At 38.5% G+C, this 13,129-nt stretch overlaps 1 protein-coding gene across 2 annotated transcripts in view; it reads left to right on the top strand.

Moving 5' to 3' along the window:
- MAGT1 (magnesium transporter 1) overlaps positions 1-13,129 on the top strand; it is a 77,703-nt gene that overhangs the window by 28,906 nt on the left and 35,668 nt on the right. Inside the window, exons 4-7 of one of the 2 annotated variants that reach the window (XM_037821714.1) lie at positions 7,893-7,988; positions 8,470-8,610; positions 9,128-9,217; positions 9,854-9,917. In XM_037821714.1, coding sequence (XP_037677642.1) covers positions 7,893-7,988; positions 8,470-8,610; positions 9,128-9,217; positions 9,854-9,917 — 391 coding nt within the window. Of the gene's footprint in view, positions 1-7,847; positions 7,989-8,469; positions 8,611-9,127; positions 9,218-9,853; positions 9,918-13,129 lie in introns of both variants that reach the window. The other variant, XM_037821713.1, reaches the window with a different exon arrangement.

Here is a 13,129-nt window from a genome sequence, read left to right as displayed (position 1 = left end):
TAGGCTTTCTGTCTATATTCCAGTTTTTCATATGTCCCAATAATATCCCTTTCAGTTTTGTCTCCTCCCTTGCTAGATCCCATCTAGGATCATTTATTGCATTTAATTGTTACTGTCTCTTTAGTTGCTCTTTCTTTCATTTTTTTTTTAAGTTGTGGGAACATATATACAGTATAAGCTTTCCCATCTAAAACACTGCCAGTCATACCATTCAGTGAGATTAATCACATTCACGATATTGCAGTACCCTCACCACCATCCATTACTAAACTTTCCCATCTCCCAAAACAAAAACTCTACACCCATTATGCATTAACTCCCCATTCCCCCTGCTCCCCCCAACCCATACTCTACTTTCTGTCTCTGAGCTTGCATATTCTCTGATATTTTCTTTGTAGTTACTATGGGGCTTAAATTTAACATCCTAAATCTATAACAATCTCATTTGCTTAGATACCAAATTAACTTAATAGTATACACAAACTATGTTCCTATACCCTTCCATCCCCCCACCTTTATGTAGTTCTTGTAACACTATACATGTTTATACATTATGAATCCAAAACTAATGATTGATTGTACGTTTTATGCATTTGCCTTTTAGATCCTGTAGGAAGTAACAAGTGGAATTACAAATCAATAATAAAATAGTAATGGCATTTATATATATACCCAAGTCATAACCCTCAATGGAGACCTTTATTTCTTCATGTGGCTTTGATCTATCATGTATTGTCCTTTCCTTTCAATCTGCAGAACTCTCTTTAGCATCTGTTTTAGGCCTGGTTTAGTGGTTATGAACTTTCTCAGCTTTTATTTATCTGAGAAAGTCTTAATCTCGCCCTCATTTTTTTTTTATTTTGAAATAAATTCAAAGTTATATGAACAGTTGCAAAAACAATACTAGCCCCATACACAGAATTCCATCATACCCTGACCCCCCTCCCCCGATAGCTCAATCCACCAACTTTAACATGCTGTCACATTGCTATTTCTTTCCCTCCCTCCCTATCATCCATCATCTATTGCTCTGTCTTCTGAACATATGAGAGTTAGCTGCACACATCCTTGAGCATTCACTATAATTCACGTATACACTTCCCATGAACAAGAACATTCTTTTATGCAATCCCATTAAGCGCAGCTAAGAAGTAGAAGAGATTAAACAATGATACAAAGCTTACATTCTATATTTCCTTTTCCTTATGTCTCAACTGTGTCCCTTTGAGCCACCTGTCCTCTGTCCTCCTGTCCCATCCAAGTTCATCCTTAGCATTCAATTGTCATCTAGTTAGACGGTCTTTTTTTTTTTTTTTTTTCAGTTGTGGAAACATATATACAGCCTAAATCTTCCCATTCCACTCCCTCCCTAGCCTTTCATTAGTGGGATTAATCACGTTTAGAATGTTGTAATGCTCTTTCCTACCATCCATTACTAGAAATTTTCCTTCACCTCAAACAGCAACCCTACACTCATTTCTTAACTCCCCATTGCCCCTTCCCCCATTTCTCTTAACCCAAACTCTACTTTTCATCTCTATGGTTATATTCTCTGATAATTCCTTTGTGTTTACTGTGGGGCTTAAAATTAACCTCTTAAATCCCTATCAATCTTGTTTTTCTTTGATACCACCTTCACTTCAATAGGGCACATAAACTATGTTCCTATACTCCTGCATTCCCCCACCTTTATATAGTTGTCTAAAATTACATATTTTACATTGAGTTCAAAACCACTGATTTGTCCTTAGAGTTTGTGTATTTTATATCATGTAGGAAGTAAATAGTGGAATTACAGTTCAAAAATTATTGACTTCTATTTGTATTCCATTGTGGTTGGAGAATGTGCTTTGAGTATATTCAATTTTTTTTTTTAATTTCTTGAGGCTTGTTTTATGTCCCAGCTTATGGTCCCTTCTGGAGAAAGATCTGTGATCACTAGAGAAAAGTGAGTGTCCTGGTGCTTTGGGATGTAAGGTACTATATATGTCTGTTAAAATTCTCTATATCTCTTTCTCCTTTCCCTGTCTCTCCGCCAGCAGGGCTCCCCTCAGAATCTGAAGTAGGGCAGGTCTTTCATCAGCAAAGTCTCTCAGCATTTGTTTGTCTGTGAAAAATTTAAGCTCTCCCTCAAATTTGAAGGAGAGTTTTGCTGGATAAAGTATTCTTGGTTGGAAATTTTTCTCTCTCAGAATTTTAAATATGTCATGCCACTGCCTTCTCGCCTCCATGGTTGCTGCTGAGTAGTCACAACTTAGTCTTATGTTGTTTCCTTTGTATGTGGTGAATTGCTTTTCTCTTGCTGCTTTCAGAACTTGCTCCTTCTCTTCAGTATTTGACAGTCTGATCAGAATATGTCTTGGAGTGGGTTTATTTGGATTTATTCTATTTGGAGTTTGCTGGGCATTTATGCTTTGTGTATTTATATTGTGTAGAAGGTTGGGGAAGTTTTCCCCAACAATTTCTTTGAATACTCTTTCTAGACCTTTACCCTTTTCTTCCCCTTCTGGGACACCAATGAGTCTTAAGTTTGGACGTTTTATTTTATGTATCATATCCCTGAGATCCATTTCAATTTTTTTTATTTTTTTCTCCATTCTTTCTTTTGTTCTTTCATTTTCTGTTCTGTGGACTTCTAGGACACTGAGATGTTGTTCGGCTTCCTTTAGTCTTGTATTGTGAATATCCAGAGTCTTTTTAATTTGGCCAACAGTTTCTTTTATTTCCATAAGATCTTCTATTTTTTTATTTACTCCTGCAATGTCTTCTTTATGCTCTTCGAGGGTCTTCTTTATGTAGCTTATATCCTGGGCCATGATCTTCTTGATGTCCTTTAAATCCTTTGCCATGTTTTCATTCCTCGATTGTAGTTCTTTGATTTATTTTGTAAGGTGTAGTGTATCTTCCGATATTTTGGTTTGTGTGTTTGGAGTTGGATTCTCCATATCGACTGATTTTATCATATGCATTAAGATTTTCTGTTGTTTTTGGCCTCTTAGCATTTGTTTTGCTTGATAGGGCTCTTTCAAGTTGTAAAGGAAAAGGGATATTGATCTAATTTTTCAGAAACACAGTTTGGTGACGTACACTTTCTCTAACCAACCAGCAGATGGCATCTGTGAGTCACCTATACCCCTCAAGTCAGTTCTCCACCTTGTCCCTGCGGTGTTTGGGGAAATGATTCTTGTGGGTTCAGTTGGAGAACTCAGTTTGGGTGTGTTGCTGGAGCTGTCCGCCCTGAATGTGGGGCGTGTGTACAGGTGGCCAGGGAGGAAGGGCAGTTCTAATGTTCAAATCTCCCAGGATCCCGGAGATTCAAGGCTGCCACAAGAGTCTAAGCCTTCATTTCAGTTCAGCCCCAGATCCTCTCTCTCGCTGATCCATAAACCACCGGACTTGGCATAGTGTCCCTGGGTTCTCCGAGCGGATCCCCCCTCCCAGCTGCGCTCCTCCAGGAGCTCAGCAGAGGGAATGCTGTGCTACGTCACCAGTGCGCGCTGTCCCACAAGGGAAGCCCCGGGCCGTGCAGTGGCGCACTCCCAGCCCGAAGCAAAAATGGCCGAACGGGGCGTCTCAGCCCCCTCCTTCTCAAACAGTTCCTCCTTCCCCGCTCCGGGACAACTGTCGGGGCTCTGGGCTGTGGGCACGGCCCCGGGCAGGAGTTTATCCAGCCCTCCGGGGGGCCAGCTGTGAGCTGCGGGGTTTCTTTCTGCTTCCGGCTTTCCCCTCCGTTCCCCCGAACCCAAGGGTATCTGCTGTGGGCTATCTTCCCGGCCAGACACCGAGAGGCCGGCCCAGCCCCCTCTTGCTGTGTTTTACTGCGTGGTTCCCACAATCGCAGCTGCAGCCGCTCCTTTTTTTTTTTTTTTTTTAAAGAGCCAGCTGGTCTCCATACGCTGAACCCTGGATTCCCCAGCCCGCCGCACGGTCGCGGGTCTTCCAGCCAGCTTACTCACTCGTTTCAGAATGCAGACTCCTGGTTTCACCAAGTATACGGCCCCTCTGGAGCTAGGAGCCCTCGTCCAGCTGGTGCACCGCTGTAACCGGTATTCTAGGTCACTTTCTGGTTTTTAGCTAGTGTTTTTCACGGAGGCATTTTTTTCGCCCTGTCTCAGCTAGCCGCCGTCTTAGTTTCTCCTTGCCCTCATTTTTGAAAGACATTTTGCCAGGTATAGAATTCTTGGGTTGAAATTTTTTGCTTTCAGCACTTTAAATATGTCTTACCTCTAACTTCTTGCCTCCATGGTTTCCAATGAGAATGCAGCAAGTAATCTTATTGGGGCTCTCTTGTATGTGATATGTTGCTTTCTCTTGTGGCTTTCAGAATTCTCTCTTTATTGTTGGAATTTGACCATTTCTGATTATAATATGACACAACATGGGTCTATCTGTGTTTATCCTATTTGGAGTTCGTTGAGCATCTTGGATGTACATATTTGTGTCTTTTGTTAAATTTGGGAGGTTTTCAGCTATTATGTCCTTGAATAGTCTCTCTGCCCCTTTCTTTCTTTCTTCTCCTTCCGGGACTTCCACAGTGCATATATTGGTATGCTTGATTCTGTCCCACAGGTTCCTCAGGCTCTGTTCACTTTTCTTCATTCTTTCCTCTTCCTGTTCCTCAAACTAGATGATTTCAATTGTCTTATCTTCAGGTTCACTGATTGTTTCTTCTGCTAGTTCCAATCTGCTGTTGGACCCCACTATAGGGAATTTTCAGTTTCTGTTACAGTGATCTTCAGCTCTGTTTGGTTCCTTGTCATAATTTCCATCTCTCTATTGACATTCTCTTTGTGTTCATCTATCATTTGCCTGATTTCCTTTAGTTCTTTGTCCATGTTGTTTTCCTTTAGCTCTTTGAGCATATTGAGGACCATTTTTTAAAAAAGTCTGTCTAAAATGCCCCAGGTCTGATCCTCCTCATTGGTGGTTTCTAAAGCTTTATTTAATCTTCTCTGTTGCCTGGGCCATCACTTCCTATTTCTTTGTATGGTTTGTAACCTTTCGTTGGAACCTGGAGATTTTAATATTTTAATGTGTTATCACTGAAATTTAGACTCTTCAGTGTCTGTTCCTTAAGCTTGCATCCAGCTAGTATTATGACTGAGTTTATCTTGAATGCCAAAAGAAAAGGATAGGAAACCAAAGAAATCACCTTTCCCAGTCTTTGCAGATTGACCTGTGCAGGTGCTCTTCTTCAGGGCTTATCCATACAATGGGTTGTATGAGAATAGCTCCGGGCTAAAGCATAGAGGCCACTCTGATCCTTTCTGCACATGCTGCTTATCCATACAGTGGGTTGTATGAGAATAGCTCCGGGCTAAAGCATAGAGGCCACTCTGATCCTTTCTGCACATGCTGCTTATCTTGGGCATGAGCATGTGACCCTAGGAATTCCATTATACAGTTAAGGAATGTCAGCTCTTCCCTAGGAAACCATTTCCTCATGGTCCAGGTCACTGCACTATATGTCCTAACAGCTAGCAGTCTCTTGCCCCAGGCAGCCATGACTTGACTGATCTCCCACAGTGTTCTGTAGGGGAGCTCAGCAAGCCACCTTCTACATTCAGAGCAAGTTCTGGGATGGTAAGTCCCTCAGGCCACACCAGACAGATTGTGCCAAACATACAAGCTCCCAGTATGTGCACAAGGGCCAGCTTGCACCCTCTGGTACCAGGACCAGGAATCCCCACTGGGATGACTGGCTGGCTCCTTTCCAAGCTGGTGACTGTGGGAGGGGGGCCAGCAAGGGTGAGGTGCTACTGCTTTTAAGAAGACTTTTTCTTAATTTGGTAATCACGCTGTTACTGCAGTCCTAAGTAACAGGAGCCCTGAGAAAGAAGTTTCTTCCAGTTCTTGCTGTTTGTTCAAGCTTTTGTGGGGGGACCAAGCCCTGAAGCATCTCACTCCACCATCTTGATCAGGGTGGGGTGTCCCCCCCTTTTATATTATGGTAAAATATATATAACATAAAAATCATTTTAACCATTTTTACGTATACAATTCTGTGGCATTAAATACATTGATAATGTACAACTTTTGCCACTGTGTATTTCTAGAACATTTTCATTATCCCAAACATAAACTCATACCCATTAAGCAATAACTCCTTATTCCCCCTTCCCCCCAGCCCCTGGAAACTACTATTCTGTTTTCTATCTCTGAATTTGCTTATTCTAAGTATTTCATATAAGAAAAATCATGCAACATTAGCCATTGTATGTCTGGCTTATTTCACTCAACATGATGTCTTCAAAGTTCATCCACGTTGTAGCATGTATCAGAATTTCATTTTTTATGGCAGAATAATGTTCCCTTGTAGGAATATACCACATTTTGTTTATCCATTCATCTGCTGATGGACACTTGTATTTCTTCTGCCTTTTGACTGTTTTGAACAATGCTGTTGTGAACACTGGTATACAAATATCTGTTCAAGACCCTGTTTTCAATTCTTTTGGGTATATACCTAGAAATGGTCATATGGTACTTCTATTTTCAACTTTCTGAGGAACCACCAGACTGTTTTACTGTTTTCCACAGCGAGTGCACATTTTACAATCCCCCAACAATGTCTGTGTTCCTATTTTTCCACATCCTTGCCAAAACTGTTACTTTCCATTTTTTTCATAATAGCTGTCCTAATGGGTGTGTTTAAAAAAACTTTTTACAGGGGAAATGTATTCATCTATTACGTAGTTTTTATTTTGATTTTTTTAGACATTTTCAAAAAAAAACAAAGGTGGTATAGTTAAATATATATAAAAGAAAAGGATTTGGGCAGCAGTTTGGTGGCATGAACACTGTCCAGATCTGGACACTTTGCAGACCCAGAAATTGAATTTTAACTGTGCAGACAGTATGTATCCAGCTCTGGATACCTTGTGCACACTGACCAAACATAAAAATCTATGGGCATTGATAACCAAAGTGCTAATCTGTTCATTAATTCATCATAGTATACTGCCAAAGAGACCAAAATATCATATCCACTAATCAGTACACTCTCTCTCCTTATGGTAAAGTATTAACAAAAATTAGTTAGAAGGATTTTAATGTGAGTATAGAATCAAAGCAGGAGGTTGGATTATTTTATTGGCTAATGTCTTCAAGTTATAATTGTTTTATATAAATCAATCTCCACTGTAGGATTTACCTGCTGAGGGGATCTCTTGCATCTGTTGGTCAGGATCTTTCCCCTGGACTTAATGAGACTTTCTATTGTGAGACTTTCTATTTTCCACAAGTACAGTTATACCATGTCAGGAAACATATAATGCAGATGAGTGGGCTATGGATTCTTTACCTCAGCAATTCCAGTGTTGTCTTCTCATACAATCATGTCATGATGAAGAATAGAGAAATGTGGTGTTTGTGAGTAAAGATTTGTAAACTCTCTTAGAATTAATCATTTCTACATATGGCTACCAGTTTATATTGGTTTTTACTACAATTTTAGAGCTGTGTGGTATTCTGACGTTCCCTCCAAATTGAGGATAAACCCTCTTTGGAGCATAAGAATTGGTTCTCATAGATTAATCTTTTTTGCATAATCTCTGAACAGATTAAAATACTTGAGTTATGGGAACACATTTCCATTCTAATGGAATAAAATGTAGATTTCTTAGCTAAGAATTTATATTTGGTCAGTAAAGTATAATGGTTAAGGTCACAAGCAGCCTTGGGTTTGAATCTTGGTTCCACTATTACTGACTAATTCCTTAGGTAAATCACTTAACCTTCCTAAACCTGGACTTCCTCATCTGTAAATGCCTAAATCACATGATATTCTTTGCGGTTAGGATTATTTTCTTGATAACTTGCATTATCATTAACTCCTTTTTATTCAGCTAAACATGAATTCAGCTCCAACTTTTATCAATTTTCCTGCAAAGGGGAAACCCAAACGAGGTGACACATATGAGTTGCAGGTGCGGGGTTTTTCAGCTGAACAGATTGCCCGGTGGATAGCAGACAGAACTGATGTCAATGTAAGTTTCCCTAGTTTGTAGAAAGTTACTTTAGTATCTCCTTTGACTCTTAATCAGAGGTCCTTATTGGTCTTGTGTCCATATTACTTGAGATGATAAGCAATAGTTTGGCTGTCCCTTCCTAAGTAGCATTTAACAGAATCATACTGAGGACAGGATGAAATTAGAAAGCATCCTGTATTAACCTATTGAATTCAGCATGGAGACCACTCTTTTGACCTTTTTAAAGTGCATGGGCTATCTAGCTGTACTTGGCAAATCCTTTTTAATCTAAAAGATGTTATGTTGTATACAGAATATTATACCTGTTGCATCAAATTTAAGGATATGATATAGATTATTTTGACTGGGATGAATGACTAAGTATCATTTTTCCTGGAAGTAACCATGCTAATTTTGATTACTTTTAAGTTATTTTGACCTATATAGTTAATGAATACATTTTATATTTTAAAATGTTTTTCTCTCCTTGTCCACTTAGATCAGGGTAATACGACCCCCAAATTATGCTGGTCCCCTTATGTTGGGATTGCTTTTGGCTGTTATTGGTGGGCTTGTGTATCTTCGAAGAAGCAATATGGATTTTCTCTTTAACAAAACTGGATGGGCATTTGCAGCATTGGTGAGTGAAGTTTAGAAGAAAAATTATTTAAATAAAACTCCTAATACTGCATTTTCAGGGAAGCTTTCATTTATATGAGAAGTAGCATTTTGTTTATTTCTTACATGAGAGAAAGGGTTTGATATATTTTTACTTTCTGCCTTAAAATCAGTTTATTACCTCCATCATCCCATTAGGATGACCAGAGCTTTGAGGAACTGATTGTGCCCAGTTTTTTATTCATCCTAAATAATAGACAACAGGCCTTTTCAATATTCAGTTTTGAAACTTGTGTCACCTTATTTATAATTTTAAAATAGTGTTTGCATTTTGATGTAAATATTATTGAATTGTAATTCCTGTTATCTTTGTGACAAAATATAAGCCTTAAGAAAATAATCATTTATCTGAAAAAAAATTTCTTTTTCATGTATTACCTGAACAGTATTTTTTTTTTCATATCCTGCTAGTCTAATTAAGGTGGGGACTGGTCACTATGTTATATGAGTATTTACTTATTTTTTTGTTTGTTTCCTAGTGTTTTGTGCTTGCTATGACATCTGGTCAAATGTGGAACCACATAAGAGGACCACCATATGCTCATAAGAATCCCCATACAGGACATGTGGTAAGGGAAGGCCAGGATTTCTTTCCATTGTATGCCAAAGTTAACCTTAAATGTGAAATCAGTACCAGCATACAAAGGCAACTACATTCACTTTTAACTTTTCAACTTCTGCTCTGTTAGCAAGTTTCAATTGCTGAGAAGGCCATGCAGTGCTCTTAAAAATGGGAAGTTCCTTATCCCATTTGGTGAATCCTTTTGACTAAGCTGGCTGAGAATGAAAGGCTTCATCTGAATAGAATAATTGGTCAAGTACTTGAGCATCTGCTGTTTCTATCTAGGCACTATTTAGGTATTATTAGAGATATAGTGATAAATAAGAAAAATGTGGTTCCTGTTTTCATGGAGTGCACATTATTGTACCTGATGCTTTTGTACACTATTTTTCTCAGATATTCTCTTCTTGAGAACACAGTATAAATACAATGAAAATATAAATAAATAATAAATAATACAGAAATAGCTTTTACTGTAACTAAATTTATTTACTGATGAATGGCACAGACCCAAATATGTTACATGCTTACATACACCAGGTCAATTAATATTTTTATTGGATTTTTAAAATAGCCCATTTTAGAGTTAGGCTACCAAAAGTTAATGTATATTTAAAGATTCCCTTTTGTCTTTTATCCCCAGAATTATATACATGGAAGCAGCCAAGCCCAGTTTGTAGCTGAAACACACATTGTTCTTCTGTTCAGTATCCTCTTTATAATAATTCTTGGTGCTACATTTATATTTGTCTATTTTCTCATTATCTAGTATTTGCTCTACAGCATTTCATTCAGGGTGCTATCGTGTTAATGCAGGTCATAATATCCTTTGGAAATCATTACTGTGCTATCTGTCTTGGCCCAATAAGCTAAAAACCACCAGGGACAAAGTTGTAGTCTGATCAAGTCAGGCTTATTGGCTCATTGCTACAAGGAAGACTACATACACATCAGAGGAACTGTGGGTCATCTTAACAAAGGAAAAGATAGAGTTATAGGATTTGGGGGGAAGGATGGAGTTTAGGTGAAATTTAACTGATTTTTTTTATTAGAGAAGTTGTAGTTTACAGAAAAACCATGCAGAAAATAGAGTTCCTGTATACTGCCCTCACGCACAGTTTTGCCTATTATTACCATTTTGCATTAGTGTGGTAGTCTTTGTTACAACTGATAAAGCAATATTATTATATTTATGCTGTTAACTCTAGTCCATAGTTTATATTAGGATCCACTATTTGTGTTGTAACATCCTGTGGGGTTTTTTTTAATGCAATTTTATTGAGATATATTCATATACAGTACAATCCATCCAAAGTATACAATCAGTGGCTCACCGTATCATCACATAGTTGTGCCTTCTTCACCACAATCAATTTTAGAACATTTTCATTACTCAAAAAAAAGAGAGAGAGAGAGAGAAAACCGAAAACATCCCATACCCCTTATCCCCCCGCATCATTGATTCCTAACATTGGTGTGGTACATTTGTTACTGTTGATGAAAGAATATTAAGATATTACTATTAACTAATAGTTTGCAGTAGGTCAGTTTTTTCCCCTATACCACTATTATTAACTCCTTGTAAAAGTTTCATACATTTGTTCTAGTTCATGGAAGAAATTTTTTATATTTATACTGCTAATCATAATCATCATCCACCACAAGATTTAATGAGTTATACAGTCACATGTTTTAACCTCTGACTTTCCTTTTGGTGACATATATGACCCTAAATTTCCCATCAACCACATACACATACCATTCAGCACTGTTAATTATACCCACAGTAATGTGCTACCATCACCTCTATCCCTTTCCACACATTTAAATTTTTATTCCAACATATATACAACCAAAAATTTTCCCTTTTAACCAATATATAATTCAGTGGCATTAATTACATTAAGTAATTGATTAATTAAATTAAGTTTTGGTAATGGATGGTGTGCTATCACCACCATCCATTACCAAAACTTTTCCATCACTCAAACCCAGAAACACTACCAATTAAGCATTAACTCCCTATTCCCTACCCCACCCTAGCTCCTGTAACCTGTATTCTGGTTTCTGACTATTAATAATTTTCTTATTCCAATTATTTCATATCAGTGAGATCATGCAATATTTGTCCTTTGGTTTCTGGCTTATTTCACTCAATATGCTGTCTTCAGAGTTCATCCATGTTGTCGCATATATCAGAACTTCATTCCTTTTACAAATGAATAATATTCTCTGATGAGAAATTGATGCTTAATCTTACGAGCTTCCTTGTATGTGACATGTTGCTTCTCTCTTTGAAGATTACAAAATTTTCTCTTCATCTTTGGCATTCAACAGTTTGATCATAGCATGGCGCTGCATGAGTATACTTGGGTTTATCAAGTTTGGAGTTCATTGAGCATCTTGGATGTGCATATTTGTGTCTTTTGTTAAATTTTGGAAGTTTTCAGCTGTTACGTCCCTGAATATTCTCTCTGCCCCTTTCTTCTCCTTCTGGGACTCCCACAGTGCATACATTTTATGCTTGATTCTGTCCCATAGTTTCCTCAGGCTCTGTTCACTTTTCTTTATTCTTTCTTCTTCCTGTTCCTCAAACTAGATGATTTCAATTGTCTTATCTTCAGGTTCACTGATTGTTTCTTCTGCTAGTTCCAATCTGCTGTTGGACCCCACTGTAGGGAATTTTCAATTTCTGTTACTGTGGTCTTCAGCTCTGTTTGGTTCCTTGTCATAATTTCCATCTCTCTATTGATACTCTCTTTGTGTTCATCTATCATTTGCCTGATTTCCTTTAGTTCTTTGTCCATGTTGTTTTCCTTTAGCTCTTTGAGCATATTGAGGACCATTTTTTAAAAGTCTTCGTCTGGAATGCCCCAGTTCTGATCCTCTTTATTGGTGCTTTCTAAAGCTTTATTTAATTAACTTCTCCTTTGTTTGGGCCATTACATCCTGTTTCTCTATATGGTTTGCAATCTTCTCATGCAACTTGGACATTTTGATATTTTAGTGTGTTATGGCTGGAATTTAGAGTCTGAGATGTCTGTTCCTTAAGATTATATCCAGGTAGTGTTATGGCAGAGCTTTCCTTGAATGCTGGAGCTGACAAAAAATAAAAAGAATATGAAGGGAAAAAGAAAACACCTTTCCCAGTCTTTGCAGATTGACATGTGTGATCTCCTTCAGGGCTTATCTATACAGAAGTTTGGAGAATAGCTCCAGGCCAAAGCGTAGGGGCCTTCCTGATCCTTTCTGCACATGCCTCTTGTCTTGGGCATGCATGTGTGGCCCTAGGAATTTCCCCATTTACACCGATACCAATGTCCCCTCTTCCCTTGGAAAGTTTCCACGCAGTCCCAGGCATTGTACTGTATATCCTATAGCCAGCAATCCCTTGCCCTAGGCAACAGGACTTGACTGCTCTCCTGCAGTGTTCTGTAGGAGAGCTCTTTGAGCTGCCTTCTACACACAGGGTAAGTTATAGGACAGTGAGTCTCTAGACACATTGGGCCAGAGACACATCCTCCAACTGTGTGCATGGAGTCTGCACCGGGAGCTCAGGCCAGCTTAGCACCAAGCCAGAGAGGGGACAGGGGAGGGGACAGGCAAGATGCCATGAGATCCTATCACTTTTAAATGATGTTGTTCTTGATTCAGCATTTCTTCCATTACTGCAATCCTTTAGCTGTTTTCTGGAGCTTTGAGAAAAATGTTTCTGCTAGTACTCGCTGGTTGTTCAAAGCTTCTGTAGGGATTTGGAGTGTGAAGTGTCTCACTGCCATCTTCTATAGCCAACAGATTTTTGGCAAGAGTGCCAAATACTTTATTTTAGGAAATAATTGTCTCTTCAACAAATGGTGCTGGAAAAATTGGATACCCACTTGCAAAAGATTGACGATAGACCCCTACCTCACATCATATA

This window comes from Choloepus didactylus, chromosome X (genome assembly GCF_015220235.1).
Source record: "Choloepus didactylus isolate mChoDid1 chromosome X, mChoDid1.pri, whole genome shotgun sequence".
In the NCBI taxonomy this organism is placed as follows: domain Eukaryota; kingdom Metazoa; phylum Chordata; class Mammalia; order Pilosa; family Megalonychidae; genus Choloepus; species Choloepus didactylus.
Note: the sequence above shows the minus strand (reverse complement) of the source record. Positions and strands in the feature narration are given on the sequence as shown.